General features: G+C 39.9%; 2 protein-coding genes across 8 annotated transcripts in view; one reads left to right on the top strand and one right to left on the bottom strand.

Moving 5' to 3' along the window:
• GIGYF2 (GRB10 interacting GYF protein 2) overlaps positions 1–24,907 on the top strand; it is a 153,996-nt gene that overhangs the window by 49,959 nt on the left and 79,130 nt on the right. For all 4 annotated transcript variants that reach the window (XM_074964058.1, XM_074964056.1, XM_074964057.1 and 1 more), the window contains exons 5-7: positions 141–249; positions 6,749–6,860; positions 7,434–7,474. In XM_074964058.1, coding sequence (XP_074820159.1) covers positions 141–249; positions 6,749–6,860; positions 7,434–7,474 — 262 coding nt within the window. The remainder of the gene's footprint in view (positions 1–140; positions 250–6,748; positions 6,861–7,433; positions 7,475–24,907) is intronic.
• KCNJ13 (potassium inwardly rectifying channel subfamily J member 13) lies at positions 9,680–24,785 on the bottom strand. 4 transcript variants are annotated; one of them, XM_074964061.1, is made up of 5 exons: positions 24,568–24,703; positions 22,712–22,793; positions 16,794–16,845; positions 15,681–16,168; positions 9,689–14,617 (listed from the first exon to the last, which is right to left on the bottom strand). In XM_074964061.1, exons 4-5 carry the CDS (start codon positions 16,144–16,146, stop codon positions 13,995–13,997), a joined length of 1,089 nt encoding a protein of 362 aa, XP_074820162.1. In that variant the 5' UTR covers positions 16,147–16,168; positions 16,794–16,845; positions 22,712–22,793; positions 24,568–24,703; the 3' UTR covers positions 9,689–13,994. The 4 variants fall into 4 exon arrangements, with proteins under 4 accessions (XP_074820164.1, XP_074820162.1, XP_074820161.1 ...); XM_074964060.1 differs by lacking the exon at positions 22,712–22,793 and having other exon boundaries at positions 9,698–14,617; positions 24,568–24,785; XM_074964064.1 differs by lacking the exon at positions 22,712–22,793 and having other exon boundaries at positions 14,268–14,617; positions 15,839–16,168; positions 24,568–24,783.

Genomic DNA, 24,907 nt, shown 5'->3' with positions numbered 1-24,907 from the left:
TTTGTGGTTCGTGAGCATTTTCAATTGCAGAGAGTGTATACAGAAGAGAGTCAGGGTAGGTAAAATTTTTATTCTAAAAAGCATAGGGAAAGGTACGTTTGCTTGTTTATCTCACCTTGGCTGTCTCCTCTTCTTGGCAGAGAAATTTCTCCATGTCTGTAAACAGTGCTGCTGTCCTGCGGTTGACGGGACGAGGAGGAGGAACGGTGGTAGGGGCTCCTCGAGGTCGAAGTTCCTCTAGAGGTCGAGGTGAGCTGTTTTCTGACGACTGGGATGATACAGTGGATGGGGGAAAGATCTAGGTTAAATTGTCTGAAAATTGACCACCATTATTTGGATAACACCACGAGGGGATGTGGAATTATACAGCCAAATAAAACTGACAAATTCCTGCCCCCAAGGAACTTTCCATTTAAAAGTCCTAACACAGCAGGGGTTGGCGAAGGAGGGAAAGTGCCAGTGGAAGAATGAGGGTTGCAATACCACAAGATCACTAGGAACGCAAGTTACATACCTATCTGGTTCCTCTTTTGTGTGTTTATTTTGTTAAATTGGATTGAAGGAGAGTGATGAAAGGAACAGTTCTGAGGTGGAATATCAAGGAAAGTGTAAGGTTGCTTGACTCAGGGTTGTAAAGAATATCCAACTATATGAGATGGTATTTGAAAAAGTTTGGAGTCTCTCATAAAAGGAGAGAACAGGAAACATTAATTAAGAAGTTGAAAGGGTTGGTTTTAACTTAAATCTGGGGATACGCAGAGGTCTTCCAAACGGTTCATCAACTGATCTAGATCAGGGGTGGCCAACCTGTGGCTCCTTGTATAGGAACCGACTCCGGGGCTGGAACTATAGGTGCCAACTTTCCAATGTGCTAAGGGGTGCTCACTGCTCAGCCCCTGGCTCTGCACAAGCCCTGCCCCCACTCCACCCCTTCCCACCCTCTCCCCTGAGCCTGCAGTGTCCTCGCTCCTCCCTCTCCCCCCAGAGCCCCTGCATGCCATGAAACAGCTGATTGGAAGGTGTGGGGAGGGAGTGGGAGGCGCTGGCCTGCAGGGCTACCAGTGGGTGGGAGGCGCTGGGAGCTGGAGGGGAGCGGATGGGTGAGCTGCTGACGTATTACTGTGGCTCTTTGGCAAGGTACATTGGTAAATTCTGGTTCCTTCTCAGGCTCAGGTTGGCCACCCCTGATCTAGATATTTGCCTAGTTTTACAACAGGCTACATAAAAAAACACTAGTGAAGTCGGTATATACTAAAATTTCATACAGACAAGAACTTGTTTATACTGCTGTGTATACTGTACACTGAAATGTAAGTACAATATTTATATTTCAATTGATTTATTTTATAATTATATGGTAAAAATGAGAAAGCAAGCAGTTTTTCAGTAACGTGCTGTGACACTTTTGTATTTTTATGTGTGGTTTTGTAAGCAAGTAGTTTTTAGGTGACGTGAAACTTGGGGATATGCAAGAAAACTCAGACTCCTGAAAAGGAGTACAGTAGTCTGGAAAGGTTGGAGAGCCACTGACTTAAATGATCAGAAAGAAGTCCTTCTCTATTCTGTGCAATGCCTTAGATAACAAACTGAAAGAGATTAGTGGAGGCATAAGGTCTCTCTTGGCAGTTTATTTTGTTCACTGATAGCACTTTGTTTTGTCAATTTTACTACTTCACTAAAGTTATTTTCCCTTATTTGTTGGGTCCTTCCACACTGCAGCATTTAAAGCAAATGGGGAAATGTGTCCTCAGATAATGCCAGGGAGGCTCAGGGTAAGGTATATTACCTGAACTTATTTTTAATTTGTTTTGAAAAACAAAAATATATTTTTATGTTGATAGTAGCCTTTAATTCTCTAGCCTTCATGACCACAACAATATGTTTTCATATATTAATAGATGTGGTTTGTTGCATATAGAATGCTAGAAGCTGGAGATGGGAAAGACTTCTTGGGTCATATCCATAGCCCAGCAAGTGCCACATTTTTTCCTCATTCTGTCCCATTTAATTTAAAATGTCCCTTAGTCGTGGTATTGCCACTACCTCCCTTGAAAACAGTTTCATAGCTATTGGATGTACAGAAGTTTTTCCCGATTTGGTTTTAAGGTTCCTCTTATTTCTAATTTTCTGTTGTCCCCTGTAATTCCACTTCCTCCTTTGCATCTACACCTTTCAGATATTTGTGGACTGCGATCATGTGCCCCTTCTTGGTTGTTTAGCTAAGCTGTATGTATTTAGTTCTTTTATTGTTTCAATAGCAGTTCCTGCTGACTCTCTCTAATTTTTTTTCCCTTCAAGTTTTTCAGTATCTCTTTGCTAATGAGTTGCCAAGGACTTATTTAAAAATTTGAGGTACAGTTGTACCAAAGAAGGAGAGAGAGGGGCTTTTACTTCCTTCTTTGACATGATGCCAATGTAGCAGAATTGCATCAGCCTTTTCTGATGCCATACTTCATTCTTAACTGAAGTCTAATTTGCTCTGTCTCACCTAAGTGTGTGCTAGTATTACAGCTGTCCAGGTTTCTTTTTCCTGTTGAATAGCTGTGTTTTGGACACTTTGCTCAGGTATGTTAGGGTTCAAATTTACAAACAGTTATACTGCATACAGTGCTTGTTGGGTAATAAATAGTCATAGGCTTGGACTTTCAACTTGGGGGGAAAAAGGCAAGCTGGATCTCAGTGTTTTCTGACCTTTTCTTATATATTGAAACCCCTTTCTATTTCTTTACCCTTCCTTTTTTTTTTTTGCAACTCTTGCATTTCTCTTCCCCTTGGTCACTAACATTTACAATGATAGACTAATTTAGTCAGATTCTGCCACCTGTACTCACAGTAACATACCTACTTTTCAAATACTCCAATTGACTTCAATGGCATTAGTTGCAAAGTAAGATACTACTCACTGTGAATAAGAGTGGCAGAATCTGGCTATAATCCAACAATTCTTCAGTTCTGTCAAAAATAGCAATCAATTTTGTCTTTAAAAGTCTTCCCCCCCAGTATTTAATTAGTTGTTTGTATAGGGATAGGCATTACATTTATGACATAATTAATAGAATCCTTCTTCATTTCTTCTTTGAATATTGCTACTGTATTTCCTTCAGTCTACCACTACCTACCCAGTTTTCAAGATAGCAAAATTTTTGTTCTGAGTTAATCTTTCTTTGTTCAGATACAAGTTCCTCGTTATTTCCAGTTGTCCAGACATCTTTCTTGATTTTAATTAATTTCATCCTCATTTGTTTCACCTGCTTTTTAAATTTCTCTTAATCTTTGCATACCATGTTCATGCTGACGTTTTTTTATTGCCTGTCTCTCCTGCCAAGCTTTAGCTGACTTTTTTAAAATTTCTTCGCTGCCTTTTCACTTCCTGTATAGTTTTATTAACCATAGATCATTGAGCAGTCCGCTCCAAATCATATTGGCTACTTCTTGTTCCTTGCATTTTTTTAGGACAATTACAGTTTTTTGGTTTTAAGGTGTGATTTTAGGATTCCCCAGACAACTGTTAATTCAGGAAATAAACTGAGGTTTCTGCAATGACAGAATTCAGAATTATGCTAATAAACCCTTAGTGTTCTTGAAGCTGAAGATGTATATCAATTAGTCTTTGATGAAAATCTGTGCATAGGACTGATGAGAACATTTAATATGCAACGTAAATGTTTACTCAAGGATGAAGTTCTTCAAGTGCAGTTCTGCTTTGATGAGTGACTGTAAAAATGGTATTGTAAAATTCTATAATGGTTTGTTGCTCAATGGCAGTAGTTCCTTAACATATTTTCTCATTTCAGAAATAGAAATGCTTTCTTAATGTTAGTCTTGCAAACTTAATCTGGGTTCTGAAGGTCATTCTGTCTTGCTTGCAGCTTGCTACTCATCATGAGTAATAAAGCTTCTATAGATCAAATTCTGCCGTTGGCTACACCTGTGCAAGCCTGGTGTCTGGAATAGAGTTGCACAAGTGTAACTAAGAGCAGAATTTGGATCTATAGTTGGAAGTTAGTTAAATTTATCTGATGCAGAAGTGAGAATTAATTTTATTTTCTGGCAAGAGTTGGTGATCTGTAGCCAGTATTAGAAAGTTAGATGGGGAAGAATAGGAGAGAAAGCAAAGGCAGAGTCAAGATTGCTGTTGTAACCTTAATTGAGAATTACATATATTTTGAGTGTTTTTAGACTTTTAAAATAATTAAACAATTTATTAACCTTGTTCTTTAAAGAAGAATGTATTTAAAGTAAGGTTACTGTTAAAAATCTTTTTGTCAGAGAATAAATCTGTTTGAGAGTCTGTCATAGAAATTATTCTCATCAAAAATATGAACTTTCACTATGGCTAACTTAACTGCCAAATCTAATAGATGACTAGCTATGAGAGAAATAATCTTTCAAAACACAATTTAACAATTAGCAATAATGCCATAATACCCCGTTACTTAATCTGAGTGCATTCCATAAATTTCTAGGCATGTACAAGTGGGTTTGTTGCTCTTATGCAGAAGTTTCTTTAGGCTGTTTTAATAAGTGTCAGTAAAAATGTTCAGTGAAACAGTATTCTGAAGTGTAACTTTACAATTAAGTTAGCATTATCAAGGCAGCTTAATCATAAAACCTTCTGCTGGAGGGCGAAATTGCTCGTACCTAAAATCTCACATTTTGTGTGGTGTCACTTTAGTTGTGACTAACAAGTTTTCTCTGTTCTAAAGTAATACTCCTCAAGCAATCCAAGGTCATGCACTTGAACTTTCTTTCTAATTGATTTGTTTTCCTGGGAGCTCCCTGTGGATTGTAGTTAAGCTGTGTGCTTTGAGTACTGGAATGTTTACATTCATGAAGGAGGGCGTCAGAGAAGGAAAGGATTTAAGTCTTTGTGGACTGGGCTACAGACTTAGACTTTGTTGCTGTTTTCCTGTTCAAGTAAGAGGTCATAACTGAGGCAGCTTTACCCAGCACTGTGCTGCCTATTTATGAACTGAGGCATAGGGACGCTTTTCCTCCTATTTTTCCATTTTCACTGCCATTTCACAAATATCTAGGCCATTGACAGCCTGAAATTCTACTTTAAAATATCTCTGAGTTGGGAAAATAAATTACAGCCAGATCAATTCTTACACACTGCTATTATGGCAGTTCTTAATACAATTTGACTACATGAACACTCCATGCTAATTTATTTGTGGTGAGGGGATTAGAGCCACATCTACTTTCTACTTAACGTTTATGGTGTGACTAGAGACCCCTGATTGCCTAGGAGATCTTGGTTCAGTTCTAAGCTCTGCTACAGATTTCCTGTGTGATCTTGGGCTGATAACTTAATATCTCTGTGCCTCAGTTCCCCATCTGTAAAATGGGGATAATACTTGCTTTGTCTTGTCTGTGTAGATAAGCTCTTCAGGGCAGAGACTCTCTCACTATATATATTGAGGCCTCTAGGTACTACTGTAGTACAAATAATAAGAGCAATGCTCCCCACCTCCATTTATAGTGTTTTGAAAAACGCCATATTTTTTTTGTCCTTTTCCTCTATCTTTGCATTAGAGAGGCTTCTGTACTCTTCATTCTGCCTTTGAGATATCAGATAGGCCTTGTGTTCTGTGCTTTGTCTATTCCACGTTACATCAAGGCTGTCAGCCTCAGGTACTCTAGACTTCTCTTTCACTCCACTTCCATAAGAAAATAGGGAAGGTTGGAGAACTTGGCCACAGGAGAGTCAATTAGGGGGCAAGCTAGGGTTGAACAAAAACAGTTAACTTATTTTTAAGCTCATTTTGCCCTTTCTGCACTAGGTACTGTCTGTTTACAATCATATTTGCTAAAACATTTTCTAACACATTATACAATGCAACCTGTTTTTTAGTCAAGACATGGCTTCAGTATCTTTGATTACCATATGACCGTTTGGTGTTAATCTTTTTTTCAGGGTAATGGCGCTAGCCTTGATGATGTTTTTCATGTATTCTGCATGTGTTCGTAAACCGAGTTTGTCTTTTTGGAGTATAATACAAGGCTAATGTGCTTCAGTGTCAATACTGCCAGTATTCTAGCATGCACTCTGTTTATACTGACCTATTGCATATTACCACATATTTATACACTTCAGTTTTCTGCTTCAGTTAGTTTCTTCTAGTTTTTCTATAGCTCTGTAGAAACTGATTTGACACATCTTGATTATCTTTTCTGTGTGGTACTTACTACGTCTTTCTCTCCTGTGTAAAATCTGTTTACTTAATAATGGAACTGTTACATAATAGTCCAAGTTTCTTCTCTTCTTCTTCAGTCTGTGCTATTTCACCTCCTTTCCCCATGTTCTGTGTAGCTCTTCTGTGCATTACTTGATGTGCTGGACTATAATCAAGACTCCAATTACCTTATTTCCAAATTCCCAAAAGTTATTTCATGTTCACCTTAAACCTTCCCTATTTGGCAGCCTGTTAATTTTGTCGTCCTTCATGCACAGCTCCAAACATGGTGATGAAGTGTGGTGTACAAGCTTGTGAGAAATGATGTCTCTTGAAATGTAGATGTTAATTTTCAAAATCAGTTGCTTGGGAAATGTTTAGCTTTGAAATATTAAGTGAGTGGATTTAAACACCAATACTATTCTCATGAGATGGAGGAAAGACTTGCCCACTATCAGGTTGCAGTGTCTCATTAAGGAGAAGATTATAAAATGAGGTTACATTGACATTAGAAAAGGGAAGTAAAGTTTTTCTTACAAACGTTTTTCTTTGTTTTTGTGTCTTTGCAGGCAGAGGCCGAGGAGAAAGTGGTTTCTACCAAAGAAGTTTTGACGAAGTGGAGGGTGGATTTGGGCGAGGAGGAGGCAGGGAAATGCACAGATCTCAGAGCTGGGAGGAAAGGTAACAGAAAAGCCTAGACTTCAAAATATATTGTAGATGCACCTGCTTGGATCCCATGCTTGCACCCTTCATCCACAAAAGATATTTCAGAAAGGCTCTGTAGGAATATGTACTGGTTGATTGTCTTGGAATTTCTGAAGTGGAGACCATATAGTAATGTTGCTAGAATCCTGGCTGTTACAACAAAAACGCTGTTCAAAAGCTTTTATTGCTGATTACTTGTGGGCATGAACAGAGCACAGCTGTGAGAAAGTGAGGTGTTCTAGAAACAGTCATTTCCATTGTAGCCATCTTTGGGAGAAAGTTTGTGTAGCTCTTGGAGAGAGGGCTCTTCTGTTAGTTTTAGCCTTTTGTCTGTTTGCAATGCATTAAGCCTAGATTTTTAAAGGTATTAAGATGCCTAAAGATCTAGATAGGCTCCTGTTGGCATTTTCAAAAGTATCTGGGCACGGAACTACCCTTAAAATTTTGGCCCCATAGCTCTAGTGAGAGAGAGGAAATGTGTGAGAGTTGCACCTGAAATGATGGCATGCTTCCAAAGCCTTGTTTGAAACTTTTATTCTGCCTTTCTAGGGGAGACAGGCGGTTTGAAAAACCAGGGCGAAAAGATCCAGGTAAGATATTGTTACTATATATGTACATATGCCATTCTAAACCTTATGTTCCTGGTCTACTACTTTATGTAAGGTTCATGTACCTGGGTCCAGACTCCTCCAAAATGCACTATCAAAAAGTTCCTTAAAACATTCTTTAAGCTCTTGCTTGTTCTTGCTTTGTTTGAGTCCTCTTCATCAGGAATTCCTTGAGGTTCCCATCTTTATATTGCTTCTGACAGAGAGCAATTACACATTTTTGAAGTTGTAACAAATCCTCCACTTGAACTTCATCTGGAGCTTGCTGCTTACTTGGGGCAAGCCAGTCCGAACACACACACGTGTGTTCCATTCTTGGCACTGACTTCAATTTGATTCTGAGGGCACATTCAAGGTGGCAGTGTTTGTCATGTAGATCCTGAAGTATATGACATCTGACTATCCAAGCAATTCTGTCCACCATACTTTTTGATGGATTTGCAATTAGTCAGAATGCTCTTGCTGTTTTTCTCTTGATATACCTTCTGGAACATACAACAGAGTATTTTCAGTGAGAGGTTCTTGGCTGTGAAGCTCTTTGCTTTCACAGGAAATTAGTCAGAGCCATTGTCTAGCCCAGAGGTGGGCAAACTATGGCCTGTGGGACCGTCCTGCTGGCCCCTGAGCTCCTGGCCCGGGGGGCTAGCCCCCGACCCCTCCCCTGCTGCCCCCCTCCTCTGCAGCCTCACCGCGCTGCCGGCGCAACGCTCTGGGCGGCAGGGGGTGACCTCCTGGGGCAGCGCAGCTGCAGAGCCCAACCTGACCTGGTGCTCTGTGCTGTGCGGCTGTCTCTCCTGGTGCAGCCGCGCTGCCAGACACCAGTGCTGCAGGCAGTGCGGTAAGGGGGCGGGGTGGTGGTGGTGTTGGATAGAGGGCAGGGTAGTACTGGGGGTGGTCAGGGGTGTGGATAGGGGTTGGGGCAGTCAGAGGGCAGGGAACAGGGGGGTTGTATGGGGGCAGATGTCCTGGGGTGTGTGGGCAGTCAAGAAGGAGAGAAGGGGTTGGATGGGACAGCTGTGGGCGGTCAGGGGACAGGGAGCAGGGTTCCGGGGGGGGGCAGTCAGGAAGGAGAGGGGGGTTGGATGGCGTGGTGGTGGGCAGTTAGGGGCAAGGGATCTGGGGTGGTTGGATAGGGCAGGAGTCCTGGGGGGGGCCGTCAGGGGGCGAGAAGCAGGGGGGGTCGGATAGGGGGCCGGGCCATGCCTGGCTCTTTGGGGAGGCAGAGCCTCCCCTAATCGGCCCTCCATACAATTTCAGAAACCCTATGCGGCCATCAGGCCAAAAAGTTTGCCCGCCCCTCGTCTAGCCATTTTTAAGGTACAGTGGAAGAGGTACCAGTTATCTTAACTTATAACGCTTCAAATAAGACGGCTCTTTGGTGAGTGGATGGGGAAGGCTTGGGGCAGAAAATATGTTGCCTGTTTGGAGGGGAAGTTTTCAGAAGCACAAAGGGCATTTAAGGGTCCAGTTACTGTAAGTCAATAGGACTTCAGTGTCTAACAGCCCTTTATCTTTGAAAATCTCACCCCTTTAGGGTCAGTAGGTGTGTATTGCTAATTTTGCAAGGGTGCCATGGTGATAGGTGTCTTAAAAAAGGCTTGTAATCGCCATCTGATTTTCAAAGCCCTCTGAATCTCCTCTTCAGGTATCTGAATTGCGTATCATGTTTTCTTAAGGTTGCTTAATTTTTTGGTTCCTAGGGTTTTGGCTCAAAAGATAACAAAGTTAAGCGAGGTGTCCCTAACTCTGCCCGACCTTCTTTTTCTGTAGGAGACATTGGTCCTAAGAATGACCAATTAGGGTTCATTTAAGGTTGTCTGCATCTAACTTCATCTCACAACTCTTCTGCCTCCCTGTGTCTTCAGAATTTAATATCTCTCTGAAAAAGTGGAGAAGTTCAAAAGATTAGCAATTTTGAGCATTTCTGCTGTGATGGTAGTTAGGGGTTATGATTTATGTTTTTGATATTCTAGTATGTAACTACAAAGTGGCCATTGTACTGTTGTTTTGCAGCTCCTTGCTTGGAAATCTGTGGAGGAACAAAACCCAAAACTAACTCCTATAAACAGAGTAGAGAATTCTTCCAAAGGCAAATGAGGGTAGAAATGGCAGACTGGAGGCACTAGTGGCTACAACAATAACTTGATTTAATGAAATTACATTTATTTTTAGCACCGTTTCATCCTGAAGGATGTGAAAACACTTAGCAATTTTACCAAACTATGCACCGAATTCACTTCATTTATTAATGAAACCACAGCAGCAATTTAGCAATGCAGATTGACACTACATGTCACTTTAGGATGAGAAGCAGATCTCTTCTAAGTGAAATGGCATGAGGAATTTAGGTATGCAGGATGTAATTACCCTAGCTGGAATTATGCCAGGATTGATGCTCCTCTTCCTACAAAGCATGTCTTCGGATCTTTAGTAACCACAAGTGGTCAAGACTGTGGCTTTGTATCTCATCTGAAAGAGTGTGTCCCCCAAACAGATTTCTGAGTTATTGGTTTAGTATTTACTCAGAGGGAAGAATGCCAACTACCAGGTCATTGACATAACTTGCTGCTGCACCTGTTTTCTTTCACATCTCTTTCTGGTATTGTCCCAGTCTGATCCTGTTTAGCTTGTGAGAACAGACAGGATCACAGCATGATGTGATATGGCTGAAGGCCATATTTGTAAACTGTTCAGATTTTTAATATAAAATACTCTCAGGGTTTTAACTATATCCGCTTAGATTTGCCTGTCACTCCTTTAAGGATTTGTGTGTCCGGGAGAAGGAAAATCTTGACTTCTTTCCTTTGTCTCCTAACCAAAAAGGGCTGGTCAATGATGATTTGGTTTGATTTCAACCTTGGTCAGTAATGGAAAAAGTCACTGCTATGTAATGGTCCTTTAGTGGCTTATGTAAAATGATTTGAGGTTAAAAGGATCCTAGTTTCACTTCCTAGTGGACACATTCCTATCACAAAAGAACAGTTTGCACTGTTAGCAATCTTAGCCAAGAGGTGAAGGACTGAATTGGCATGAAAGTAAATTTATTACCGAGAGATGCTCTCTCAAGTTCAGGGATGAAGTTCATTAGAAAAGGAGTGCAGTGACTTGTTACCATTATCCATGCTAAACCTGACGAGGGATTTAAGTTCTCAGTTTTGCACTTTCCACCAACAGCATCTTCTTTGCCCAAACCAACCAATAATAGTGTGTTCTCCAATAAGGCCTTCGCGTGCTCTCTGACCAGATATTCACTGAATCACCAGCTCTTCGTGTCCCTCTGTGTTGTGGGTAGTCAAAATATCATAGATAAGTAGGAACTACAAAGCAGGCAATAAACCACTCTAGAATATTTTGGTAATTCAGAAATCATGGGACCCCAGGAAAATATCTTAGTTTAAAAAAAAAAAAAAAAAAAAAAAGATTAAGAAACCCCCTACAAATCGCCCAATAAATAGGATTAATTTTCACATGTTTTGTAATTAATTAATATACTGCTAATGATCACATTCTTTAGCATTCAGAATGTGTTTTCCAGCTAATGCGATCAATTCACAAACTGAACAGCAACCCTCAGTCTTGGTATTGATATTCAAGGCAAAGATACACTATTCATTGCAGGAATTACTATGCAAATTGCCATAGACCCTATGGCTTTCAGCCAGAAATACCCAAAAATGCTTCTCAAAGGCTTAGATTATTTGCCAATTAAGCAAGTCATATGTTAGATCACTGACATCTAGAAAAATCACACGGAAAGGCAAATGCCAGTCCAGTTTTTACACAGCATCTGATCTTAAACAAGTCCATCAGTTTCCAAGCAGGAATAGTGATCAGGAAATACATGTTTTACTGTTAACACATTACAAATGTTTATGATTTACAAGACACTTAGAAAGTCAGTGTTAAATATGGCAAATAGATTTCCATCCGAGTGCATATTTATGCCTGTCATGTGAGGAATACTTGAACATTAAAAAGAACATGCTTAATTATTTTCATGAACATTTTTTACCTCTCTTAAACTTGTTGCTTTTAAAAGTTAAAAACAGAGCTATAATGAATGGTTTAAAATAGAATAGTTTTAACGACTGAAGATGTAAAATTCAAAATACTCAGTACGATACAGTCAGAATTACCCTGACTCTAAGGATCCTTATGTTACCTAGGTATGTCCATAGCTATGGTATGGTCTCACCAGTCAATGTCCTTAGTATAGACCGAGATGTATTATTACACTCCTGAATTGCAGAATAATTGAGTTATACAGGATTATGTGACTTAAAGTGGAGAATTGTCAATATATGTAAAGAAGCTCCTTCCTCGTGTTTGAACTATTTATACTTTATTCCATGCTTAACGAAGTATTTACAGTACAGTTTCTTGTTCTGCTGCTGCTTTTTAAGGGTTGTCCTCTGTACTTGTAGGATATTGGTTTGGGGCTTAAAAATAGAAAAGGATAAATATAGCACAACCACCCCTCGTCACGACCACTTTGCATATCTTGGGGGTGTGGCCAATAATGTTATGAAGAGAAATAGCTGAACTTTAAAGTGCATGTGCGAGACCAACTATGAACAGTGAGGGCAAAGGTAATTTAACATATTAATACAAGATGGTGTTTGGTGTTAATGTACAGGCACTACAGTGGGCTAAAATATGGTTCCATTATACTGAGAGTGAAAGACATAATTTTGAAAGTATCCATTCTCTATAATAAAACCAGCCCTTGAAGCCTGTAGAATTGTAGGGAAGGAATATGGAAACATTTTCAGAGCAATGAACTATTTTTGAATTCAGAGATTGGCCACCTGCCCTCCAGTTCTGTATGGACCTCCTCCTTCCTATGGTACATAACACATTCCTGTGACAACTACAACAATAGTTAACATGGAAAAGTAATAATATTTTAATATCTCTTTAGCTGTCTTTTTAATAGAAATTACCTTCTGGAAATGAGGTGCAGCTGGCACCTTATGACAAAACAGCTATCCTACGAGGTTCTCCGTGACCAGAGCTTGACAACCTCTGTACTTCTGGGTTTGAAAAAAAGACTTCCACTAGACAGTGCCCTCCTAATATGGCTTCAGACTATATATCCTGCTGTTGGTCACTTTACAATAAAATCAGCTCCAGTGTGTAAACATAGTTTTATCTAAATTGCCTAGTAGTGGTTATGCCACATTTATTGCTGGGAAAAGTCATTTAATTATCCTTGAATGGCAACATTTATTTTGATGGTAACTGTTGGTTGTTTGTCTGAATACAGAATAGCTATTTTAAAGCCGCATTCCATTGCTGAGAAGCTGTGAATTGACAGCAGACAGCCCACTTAACTATCCACTTAACTGTTAGCCCATTTGATCATATTAGAAATTGTAGCATATAGGAGCACAGTTCTTTCTTCTTGGTATTCTTACGAGGCACTCCTGGCAAAAAAAGTCCCATGAATAAGCACTTGTTTCAATTTTTTTTATTTTAAAATTAATTCAAATGTGTCTGATTTTGTAGATATGATTTATCTATATGCTGTGTGTACAGATATAGATATTTATATTAAAAAGCATAAAATATAAATGATGCAGTTCTTGGTAGATATAGTGCATCCTGTGGTGCCAGAACTACTCGAAGTGTAAGATGTGCAAAGCTGAGAACACATAAAATTTCACTGTGCCAAGAGACATGAAAGAACATAAATTGCTGTATAACAGTCTGTTTTCTACTGCTGAAATAATTTATTAAATGTTTCTGAATATGAAAATGTCTCCACTGTAGCATGTGTGTCACATATAAATACTTCAGGATTTTTGGCACTTGCTGTCTTCACAGACCTGTCACAGAGATATTGTATTCCCTTCTGACCTGGTGGAATGAAGAACTGCAGTCAGTACTCTTGATTTCACATAATAAACAAGTACATCTGGAATGCATTTCGCTGCCACTGAAAAGACTGTCAATGATTTTAGTAGAATCTTCAGCTATCTGAAAATTGATGTAACCATGTACCCAGAAAGTTTTAATGTAAAAGGGTTATAACAATCTTGGAACTACCTCATTGCTGATCCCCAAACTAGTGTAATTTAACCCCAGCTTAGTTTTAGATTAGGTCTTCTATTGTACTGTTGCTGCATATTTTGACATAGTGTCCTACCCACATACCATTTAATTAGGTTTTGGTCAACTGTGGGAGTCTGAAAGTCTCACACTTCAGGGTCAGTGCAGTTTTAATCATAGTCTAGTGAATTCAGCAGGTAGCACTAGTACTTTCCCACAACTTGTAGTGTGGTACTTGTCCCTGACGTTCTATTCTGTGCAGTTAAAACAGCTTCTCATCAGTTTACATGTGCACTTTATGCTTTTTTACTCTGCACACTATACTGCAATCAAAAGGATGGAGAAAAGGGAAAGATCACAAAAGAAAATGGGGGGGGGGGGAAAGGAAGGCTGGAAGTTTAACCTGAAAGTTTAATGTAATTAAAAAAAAAAAAGACACCAAGTCCAAATTCTATTCTATCAGACCAGTCTCGGAAATCTGGAAGCTGTCAGTGTGCTGTCCATTGATGCGGATCTTCATGTCAGTCCTCTTTGGACTCTTAGAGTCTGCTGCAGCTGGGAACTCTGGAATAGTCTTTTCAAAATTCTCCATCTTGATCTGATATTCCCCTTTGGCACCTCGGGCCAGCATAGAAGCAAAGCGATGGTGTAGAATGATCTCACATGGGAGGTAGGATGTCCTCCTTTGACATGTTTCCCCTGTTCCCTCCTGCATTGCTGAGAGGAAGACTACTAGCTCAAAATGGCGAGGGGTATCCCCTTGGAGGAGAACACCTAGAGGACTAGATGGGGTAATGGAATGGTAGTAGGTCAGTGGAAAGATAAAGAATGGACACTCCTCAAACGTGATACTGTCCAGGTGGAAATCCACACTAGTTTGATGCAGCTGACCGTTCTCCTGTTCTTGGTAAAGAATAGCTGAAACCCGAACGCTGGTGAGTGGGCTGGGACGAGTGTTGGCCACCTGGAACATAAGGTATGGCTTGCCCTCGGTGTGTGCCACTACTGCAGAATGAGTAAAGCGGATGGAGAATGCTCGATTCTTTGGACGGGCAATCTTTGCCACAAAAGCACCTACATAACAGGAAAGAATGAATTAACTATAATCATGATGGTCAGGTTAGTTTCTTACTTGTCCCCAAGTTGCATGGAATGGCCCATGAGAAAAGGAGGAGGCTTAGTGGGATGGACATACTGTTAACTATCCTCAGACTGCTTGATTTCAAATTATTAGATCTAGTCTACACATAGTACAGCTCCCATCATACCAATAGTTGCTGGCACCAGTTTCTATTCTCAATTTATTAATAAAATAAATCCCCTTTTTTTAAAGAGCCTTGGCTTTTTCCATGAACTTTTTTGTCTCCACAATCTGTTAGCATGTGTAAAACAGTAATATTTGGAGAATGAGGGTGCAGTTGCAGAAAGAGATGTGCTCCTTGTTTGATGAAGATCCACTCCTTGAACTGGCTATGGTATATAATTGTGGTCTTTCGTTTAATGAAACTGTGTTTAAAATACAGTACACTAACCTTTTGCACAGTATACTATATCTGTCTAAAATTATTCCATAGTTCAGCCATTTTAAGTAACTTTAAACTAAGTACCACTGGGATCCTAAAGTGTTCTTGGGTGTTAGCTACCCATGGATACTTAACAATAAAGTGAAGGGGAGATAAATATTTAGCCAGTTTTAAACAAACTAGCTAAAGTTTTGGGTAAACCTGTGAGACTCTGTATCAAAACAAATGGATTTAAACCTCAAATTAATGAAAGGTTGGAAGAAAGCAATTGATAGAGGAAGATGGAGGAAAATAACTCATTGGAAGTGTCAGGAGAGGAGCTGCCGTAAAGAGCAACACTTTCTGGTTTCCAGTACAAATCCTGAAATACTGTTCAAGTGCCTCTCCTTTTTATAGGTCTTTAACTGCTTAAAAGGAGTTGGATTATAATTGACAGCTATAAAGCTGTTTTGAAGTTGAAATTTCAGTCTTGTTGTTCTTTTAGTAACTGGCCCTACTCCTTTTATGTCCCATCTGGAAGCACTCATAATGAGATTAAGAGTTTTACCAAATCTACTCCCTACATGTGGTTGAAGGACCTACCCTATTTAAAATTGTGAAATAAACCTGATTACCTGTGATGAAGGCCTCCAACATGAGCCCCAGGACCATCTGTATGGCAAGCAGGGCGATAGCACTAGGACAGTCCCCACTTGGGAACATGGTGCCATAACCAATAGTGAGCTGTGTCTCCAGGGAGAACGAGAAAGCAGCTGTAAAGCTGGTGACGTACTTAACACAAATGGTGTGGTTGTCAGGTGGGGCATCATGATCCAACTCCAGGTCCCCATTCATCTCAGCCAGGAGGTACCAGAACACTGCAAAGACTAGCCAGTGGATGACAAAAGAAGCAGCAAAGACTAGCATCATCCATCGCCAGCGCATGTCCATTAGTATTCCCCAAGCATCTCGTAGGTATGCCAGACCTTTCTTTTGGGTCCCATCAATCTGTAGTGTGCTGTGTCCATCTTTAGTCACCATCCTCAAGTGCCTTTGATCCAGGAGGGGGGCACTAGATTTGGTGGTGTTGCTGTCTATCATATCTGATCTCAGCTTCTGAAAACTAAAAAGAGAAAATTCATTAAGCTCCTGCCTATTTGTATTTCAGCTAACGTTCACAGATTTCTGACACATCAGCCAGGGACCAAATACTACCTGCACCCAACAAACGATGTCTTAAACATTGCAATCCAGAGAAGATTGATTTAGGAGTTTTGGAGTGGAATTTATCACTGCTTTTGTGGTAACGATTAGCTAAAAAAGACTAAGTTAAACATCAGATTACTTTTAAAATTTCCCCTACCCAGTCATTTAAACAGAGTTGTCATATTTCCCCTCCCCCACCCCCAGTTTATATTTGGGTCAAATACCTGTGCTAATATGGCAGATCGGCAGCTGTAGCACTGCAGCTTGTGTGGAAAACAGACTTTAATATTTTACATCTGTGATGATAGCAATTAGATGTTGAGATTCATCTTAGCAAAGCAATATAGCAATCTAAAGAATAATAAAAAGCTAATATTTAACTACAGTTCTTCCCCTTATCTGCTTTCTTGGGGAAGGCTGTGTCTCGCCACCTCATTTCTATAATTCAAAAATTTCCTCACAGATGTTCCTGACTTTCTGCCTCTTTAAAATTGCCTTTACCTCTACCAACCATATTCTCTTATTGACTAGAATTTTGGTACCTGGGGGAGAGCCTCTTCTGCTGAACGTACTCAGGCCACTGCTGCTGATAGTCTGTATTAAGAAGGGGATAGAGAATAATACGGAAAATATTATGCCATTATATAAATTGATGAGAAGTCCTCCACTTAAATACAGCATCCATTTTGGTCACTTTAACTAAAAAATAAAACCCTCCAAACCCCACTGCAACGACAGGAGGGGGAAAAAAAAGTTTAGAGAAGTTCATGGAAATTTTTAGGTGAAGGTGAAGTTGCATGTGAGGGAATATAAAAGTCAAGAGCCAAAAATTGCAAATTGTGTGCCTTATATGTCCTACATTCATATTTAGGATCTTAAGTAAGAATAACCTTCTTTTCAGAAGTGCTAAGCACCTTCGGATCCTATGAACTTGACTGGGTGCTGTAGATGTTCAGCTCCTCTGATAAGCAGTTCGTTAGGAGCCGAACTATGGGCACCTAAGTTTAAAAACTTTTGGCTTAAGAGACTATTACACTTGAATAGAAAATTAGTTTTATATAAATACTGAATGGAAGAGAAATCCTATTGGGAGCTCTTACGGCTAGTTGGCTCTTCCCATAAAACAAGAAGGCACACAATTAAAAGCCATCAAATAAAAAACTAGGTTTTTAATCCATTGCATTAATTAATGATGACACTCACTGCCACTGGCTAGTGTAGAGGCAAATTGATTTTGAAGAAATAAACAGAGTTAAGCAGTTTCTCTTTATACAAATGCTTCAGGGCATAAAGATGTATAAGAGAGGATGTGCAATTAAGTGGGTTATGAAGATTCACACCTTTTTCTGAAGGCCTTGCCACTGTACATACCAGGCTAAAGGGATCATTGGCCTAGTCCAGTATGTCAATTTTTATATTCACATTAGTAGCCACCAGCCTTAGTCTGAATACCTAGGATTTGACCTGTTCATGGTAAAATGAGGACTGCTTTAACAAAGATAGAAATGACTATCTCCTATTTGATCAATGGCATGTTGATCCTGGAATTGGTCCTGTAACTCATTTGATTTATGAGTTTATAATTTGTTCTGGATACTAAATCTTCATCTGTAGATTTAAATATGATCATTACCATATCCTGGTAAGCATTGTGAATAGATCTTTTACTGTCGTCTTTGCTTGTGGTGGAGGGTTCCCCGTGCATACAAATATGGTTTACTTCTATTTGGAACATGCATCCAAGGGGCTTGAGGAATAACCGATGGTTTGAGTAGGATCTTGGGGCTTTTTTCCACCTTTTTATTCTCCATTCTCCGATTAAGTACAGTTGTTTCCTTATCTCCTGCAGTGAATATGCCACAACTCTATAATGGCTAAGATCAGGTGTTTTTTTTAATGATTCTAATAGTTTTTTGAAATACAAGACAGACACGATGGGCAAGGTAATATCTTTTATTGGACCAACTTCTGTTGGTGAGAGAGACAAGCTTCTGAGCCACACAGAGCTGCTTTTCAGGTGGTCTTTATATTTCTGAAAAACAAGGCAGAATTTTCTTAAATAATGTGCCACTCCTTCTTCCATGCAGAGAGCATGAGTAACGATCTACTGAGTCAATCGTTGGGAGTGCTGAGTACAGTCTATTCTGCTAATAACCCTAATCCTGGCCTCCACGGACTGCCCTTCACTGAGGCTATTCAGTCTATATTAGTTCAGTCTTTGGGCTGCTCCACAGCTCTGCAAGAATACAGTTTCTGGTCTTGCAGCAGTGATAGGAAATCACAAAGTAAACAGAGTAAAATCTTCGAAGTGCTTTAGGTACCAGGAATCAGATTTACTGGTCCGAAGAGCTGAGTGTTGCATTAAGACTCAGAATGGCCTTGTTTAGTGTCTTGAGGGGGATTATAGAATGAGTATTCTGGCTAGTCATTTGGAATGATGGGACTGTGTGCAGAACAAATTGGAGCCGGTGCCTCTTTATCATCTTAGATTCTTGGAATAAGCTGCGGTCATGAGAAACATGTACTCGATTACTTGGAAGGAAGGTGAATGTGTGCAGACCTTTGGGACCTTATGCCTTTGGGATAAACCATATGAGTTCTTGGAGGAAAACTGTTTGTGTAAATTGCTATGGCGTTTGGAGGGCAGTTGTTACGGCATGTTTCACGAGTAGTTTGGGCAATAGAATACAAAGCAGAGCAGAGCTGCTACTCAGAAAAAACTAAATCTAGTAGTGACAAGCAATAACAGGAATCCTCAGAGTAGTATATACCCTTACAAATATAGAATAGTTTTTTCAGGTTCATTTTCCTCCCCCATATTCTGATAAAACAGCACACTACGGTAGAGCACTGTCATTTCACTACAATGCAGAGCACAATCAAGATAAGGTTGGAGCTCGGTTGATACAGCGACTTGATTATTTGATTACTACTAATGGTTTATTAATACTGATTTCAACCTCTCCTGCATCCAGCTTTCTTCATTACATCAAGTTGTTTCAGACATTTTCTATTAGGGAAATTCCAGTACTGTAACCATCTTGAAGGTATTTCAGAATGAAAGAATAATATCTCCATCTTTATTAACCTAAGCAGTGCTTTTCACAGCAGTCTCTTATCAATGTCACTTTAGACTTCAACAGTGAGATTGTCCTGGTGAGGATGATAGGCTGCTGCTGTAGTCCCATTTGGCCTGGAAAAGTAGTCCTTTCTGTGGTAGTGATTATAGTGTCAGGTCACTAATCAGTGGTGCAGTGAATAATTTTCAAGTACATGAGTTTAGACTCCATATTTAATGTTTATTAAAAAATAACAACCAGGAGGGTATGAACCTATTGTGTCTTAAGTTAACTTAGATCATGGGACAAAGCTTCTTTGTTGGGGTGGATGGAGACAGAAAAAGTGTAAGTAGGCTCCAAAAGTAGTGCGGCTGATTCAGGATGAGAAGAGTGTTTCGGGAGGAAGGGGGAAGCTAAACTAGCAGGCTTAGGTTTCGAATTCTAAATCTAGAAAGTCTGAGGATTTCGTCTTTTCCCCCTTCGCCCCCGCAAGTGTTCTTTGAAAAGCAGATGCAACTTGAATGTATTTGAGAAATCAGACGAAAGATAACTGTTCACTCTCTACCTACTTCTCTCCTCTCCCCATGTTATTCCCCCGCCTCTTTGTCAGATGATTTACATATTTTCTACTTTCCCTATTCATAGATTGATAAATTATAAGATCAAGAGGAACCATTGTGAGCATCTAGTCTGACCTCCTGCATAACACAGGTCATAGGACTTCCATGGGTTGATTCCTTTTTGAACTAGATATCTTTTAGAAAAAATCCAGTCTTGATTTCAAAATTTCCAGTGATGGAGAATTCACCACAACCATAGGTAAGTTGTTCCAATGGTTAATTACCCTTGCTTTAAAAAAAAAAAAGTTGTTTCTAGTTTGAATCTGACTAGCTTCAACATCTGTCCATCAGATTTTGTTATGCCTTTGTCTGCTCTTGTTCTTGCCGGTTCTTATCTCATGAATCTGCTTGTCAGTTACAATCAGGACATACTGCCTCAAGACTAGAAGAGCTGCTACCAAAGAGATTTTTCTCAACCTCTTCCTTTGCATCCCCTTCCTTTGATATATTATTCCAGTGTTTCCAGTCCTTCCTCTTACATTGCCTCTTACTTTTTTGAGAATTAAGTGATGGTTATTCAATCAGAAGTGTACATGGCATTGCTTCTTTCTCTTCTCCTTTTATTTCTTTTCTTTACCTCCTGTTCACCATCTTGTCCATTCCTCAATCCAGTTTCTCTGATACTTCAATTGAGTTGAAGCAAATCATAGCAGGGTAGCTAGAGCTAACTTCTTTAAGCATCAAGGTAGTTCATGCTTTATTTTCTTTTCCATAGCAGATCCCAAGTGGCTTTTTAATTGAATCGGATTTTTTTCTGGTTCTTGGCTCCCTGATGGTTTGTCCACAATAAAGCCATCCTCTGCAGCTGTTTAATACCACTTTAGCATACCCTGATGTTCATGTAATCAGCTGCTACTTTCCACTATAGAGTTTAATGGTTACAAGAGTACATTGTCCTGAACCCCTATACTCTGCTTCATTTTGCCAGTTTGAATATATGTTCTTGTGCCCTCTGCTCTGTGGCTCTTCAGCTGAAGCAGTTTGGCTGTTTCATGCCACCCTGGTTTCCTATCTTTCCCTTGCTTCTCTAGGCAGTTCATGCTCAGCCTCACTCCTGTGAACAGGAATATTCTGATACCAAATGTGTCTTAAGATTCGTTCTTCATATCTACACCCTGACCGAGGACATTGTAGGAAATGCACTTTCAGGCTGTTCTCCTACAAAGGTTGTCACCACCTTGCTTTGTTGTTAGGGCTTTTGAATAGTTTCTCATTTGGATCAGAGTTCCAGCAAAACATTTTCAGAGTGCTACCCTAGCTTCCCACTCTCCACTACATCACTTGCAAATTCTATTTTAATTGACTTTGGAAAGCTTCTGAGGTAGATTGTACTGTTTGGAGTCTAGTCGGTGTTCACAACAAACTGGTGTAAGGAGAAAAATGCTATGAAAGAAGGAATTTGCTGGGAGTAACTGCACAAAAGCTCACAGTTATCGTTCTAGTTAGTATAGACTTCAGTTTCCTTTTAGCTGTGTTCCCTTGAAGCATGATTCTGAGAATATTAGTGGAGTCCTATTGACTAATGTGCCACTGCTGTGAGGAGGTAAGTAAAATCCAGGCTTACATTACGTGAGCACAAATGACAGAAAAATGTTTTATACCTATTTCAGATTTAATTGGCATTTCTATAACTTAAGTAGTGAGAGCTCATGTTTACTGTTGTTGAGGCCTTGTGCAATTCATGGCAAAATGAACCTAAATTCTGCAGTAAGGTCTCTAGATTCTGTGGCAGCTTCACTTAAATTTCAATTTAAGAGATTAATACACAGTCTGCACAGCAGTGTCTGAGGTGTTTGACATTAAATCCAGTTTATTTAATGCAGTCCCCACACTTCATATTTACTGTAGATTTTTGTATTGGGAGTGCATAACTGCATCATAGAATTTGTCAGGGGAAGCTGAGAACGGAACAGTTGGTGCTTTTGGCATCTGTGGAGGCGCAAGGGGGGCAGTTTGGTTTGTGGGATAATCACTTTAGCTGGATGCTTGTGGTTCAACTATCAGCAGTAAAATTGCTGATATTTAAACATCAGCGTTGTCTCTAGGTTTCTGTGTTAACACCCATAGAGATGAATGGGGGCAGTTAGAATAATAGCTCTGTCATGTGAAGTTTCTTGCAGAATTAGGAAGGCAAGGTGTAAGTTTTTACAGTTGATTCACATTTTCAAGATTTGATTTGCACCTGCCAGAGCTAAAATAACTTAATTTCTGCACCACAGTTCTGTGGCAAGGCATGAATTCCAGGGCAGATGCCAAGGCCTGTATATTCTGTGATTACGAGGCAGTTGTTGGAGGTAAAAAGGGAGAAGTAGCAAGATATTCTCCCGAAGTAAAGAAAGTGCTGAAAGACTTTGAGGTAAAATTGACGGTGGGGGGGTAGGGGTGGGGAGAGGGGAGTTGTGTTTACATTACAATGTAAACCAAAAGCAAGCCTTATTGATTGAGATTTTGACTAGATCAATATTGATATGCTACTGTACTGCTTAAAACTGTTAGACCATTATTTCAACCATTGATTATGAAGTGACATTTGAGTGCCCTATACTATTTGGTCTCCTTCAAGTTGTTAGAAAAGCCTTACCAAGAAACTGTTTAAACTTCATCCCATAAGGGAAACATTTGTGAAATCTCTTAGAGAGAGATCTGGATGCAAAGTCCTAAATAAAGGTTTATTATTGGGCACTGGGGGAAATCAGGAGAGTTAGGTGGGGAGCAAGGAGCTGGTCCACAAACTCTGAACATTTGATATTTAATATCAGGATAAAATGGGCCCATGTTTACCTCTATTAGCTATCCATCTTTGTAACTTCACATTTTCTCAAATGCTTCCCCAGTCCTGTGTGCAGCAAACTATCCCAGTGACCTAGATGAGATAACCAGTCATGTTCCAGGCCAGTGCAATTCATGCCTGGTGGTACATGCATGATGCTCCTAAATAGTTGCCTTCAAATGAACAAAACACAATCATGCTAATTCACAGTGTGACACTTAGTTCATAGGCACACTCAATTTGCCACTGACAGATCTTTGAAACTGACCTTAGTCATAAGATCATCATTTAAAGCTAAACGTTTACTGGGCTCTGATGAATGCAGTGGGAAGGTAGAAGGGTGAGAGGAGTTTGGTTTTCTGGAAAAGACCGTAACTAGAGAATCAGGTCGAACCACTATTTTTATTTGAACCAGAACTTAACCAGAACCATGGTTTTGTCCTATGTACTGAACCTGAATCAAAACTGAGCTGGAAAAAAAATGTGGGTTACTGGTGAAAATAAAGGTCCAGCATTTCTTAAGATCAACATTTAAAAAAAAAAAACAAAAAAAAAACTGCTGTGATCTTATTTTCATTATAAAACAACAAAATAACAATTAGACATGTGATTGCAACCAGAAAGGCCTTTCTCAATATAATGAGAAAAGACTGGAAGAAGGCTAGCCCACAAGAGTAGTGAAAGAGAGAAGTTTAGGAGCTACCTGCACAGCACATGAGAGAGCAGGGGGCCCAGAGATAGATGTACCATCTCTGGGTACATCTCCACAGCAAAAAACCCCCCAAAAAACATAAAACAAAAACACACAAACCTACAGCAAGCCTAGGTTCTGAGACCCTCCCACTTCCCTGGGTTTCAGAGCCCCCACTCTGGCCTGAGCCTGAATGTCTACACTGCTATTTTTAGCCCCACGAGCTAGACCTGACTCTGAGACTTGGTGCCACAGATCTTTTACTGCTGTGTAGACATACTTTGAGACTTCATCCGGTAAGAGAAGTGGAATGCTTCTGGTCCCAGAAGTTAAAGATAACTCTTCCACATCGAGGAAAGATAATGGCTCCCCAACCTATCTCCGCCACAGACAGACGATCTCCCAGCCATCCCCAACCCCAGGGCAGCTCCTCCCGCCAGTTGCCCCACTTGAGGCAGAGCCATTGCCTCAAACTCAAATTTATCCCTTTACCACAGAGGTCTAGTTTGGAAGATGGTATTTTAGTTTGCTCAAACAAATTGTTCATTTCGAAAATTGTTTTCTGACAACACAAGAACTAGGAAAAGTCATGTACAGTTAAAAAGTAAATAAATGGTCAAAAATGAAGATAGTTTCAATAAATTTCAACTTTTTAAAATTTCTTCCATTCTTTTGGATTGAAATTTGGTTTGAACCAGTTCAGACCAGTAACCAAACCACAATTTATTTACTTTTAGTTGCTTGATCCAGAACCGAACCCAAACACACTGAATGCAACTGAACTCAAATCTGAACCAAATCAAAATAAATACCGGTTTGACTCCCTGGTCTTTTCCCATCCTCAGCAATAGTTGATTACCTTAGCTTCAGTTGTATGCATCTGCTGAGCATTGTGAAGTTTCCTTCCAATGCCCTTTTCTGCCGGGGTTCTTAATGATGGAAAGTTTGGCTTCCCTCTTATGCCACTGTGGGCATTATCAGTTAGAAAAAGGGTTCATATTTGAGAAGAATTACAGAAATATTTTGTTTAAGGTGATATTCCAGTAGGGAGCTTCAAAAGCAAAAGCTCTCTCAGCATTCTTTCCACAATGAAAATAATTTGCATTACGTTTTAAAAGTTAAAATTATGCTATTGTAAATAACTTTGTCAAAAAGGTAATTTTATCGTGTACTTACCAATGTCTTTGAAGCTTTTATCAGTGTGCAGGGGAAAGGGGGAGAGGTTTTGGGTCCAAAAAGTAGACTGCGATAATCTTATGTTCTTGTCCGAGTACAGGCAAGAAACTTTCCACAATTGTAGTTTGTAGGGATCTCTTCTTTGAAATGGGTTTACATGTCTCATTCCTCTGTTTATAATGCAGGGGGGTTGGTTTTCATCTGAAGCTGATGTGATTGGTCATTTTGTCTGCAGGGGGGCCAATTAGCTCTGATCAGGTGGAAAAGAATGCTGGTTTGTTAGGAGGGCTTTCTTTATCCAACACAAACCCTAGCAGCCGAGGAGAAATCCTCAAGAACT

The sequence above is a fragment of the Natator depressus genome, chromosome 9 (genome assembly GCF_965152275.1).
Source record: "Natator depressus isolate rNatDep1 chromosome 9, rNatDep2.hap1, whole genome shotgun sequence".
NCBI lineage: Eukaryota > Metazoa > Chordata > Testudines > Cheloniidae > Natator > Natator depressus.
This window is presented reverse-complemented; position numbering and strand designations above follow the sequence as displayed.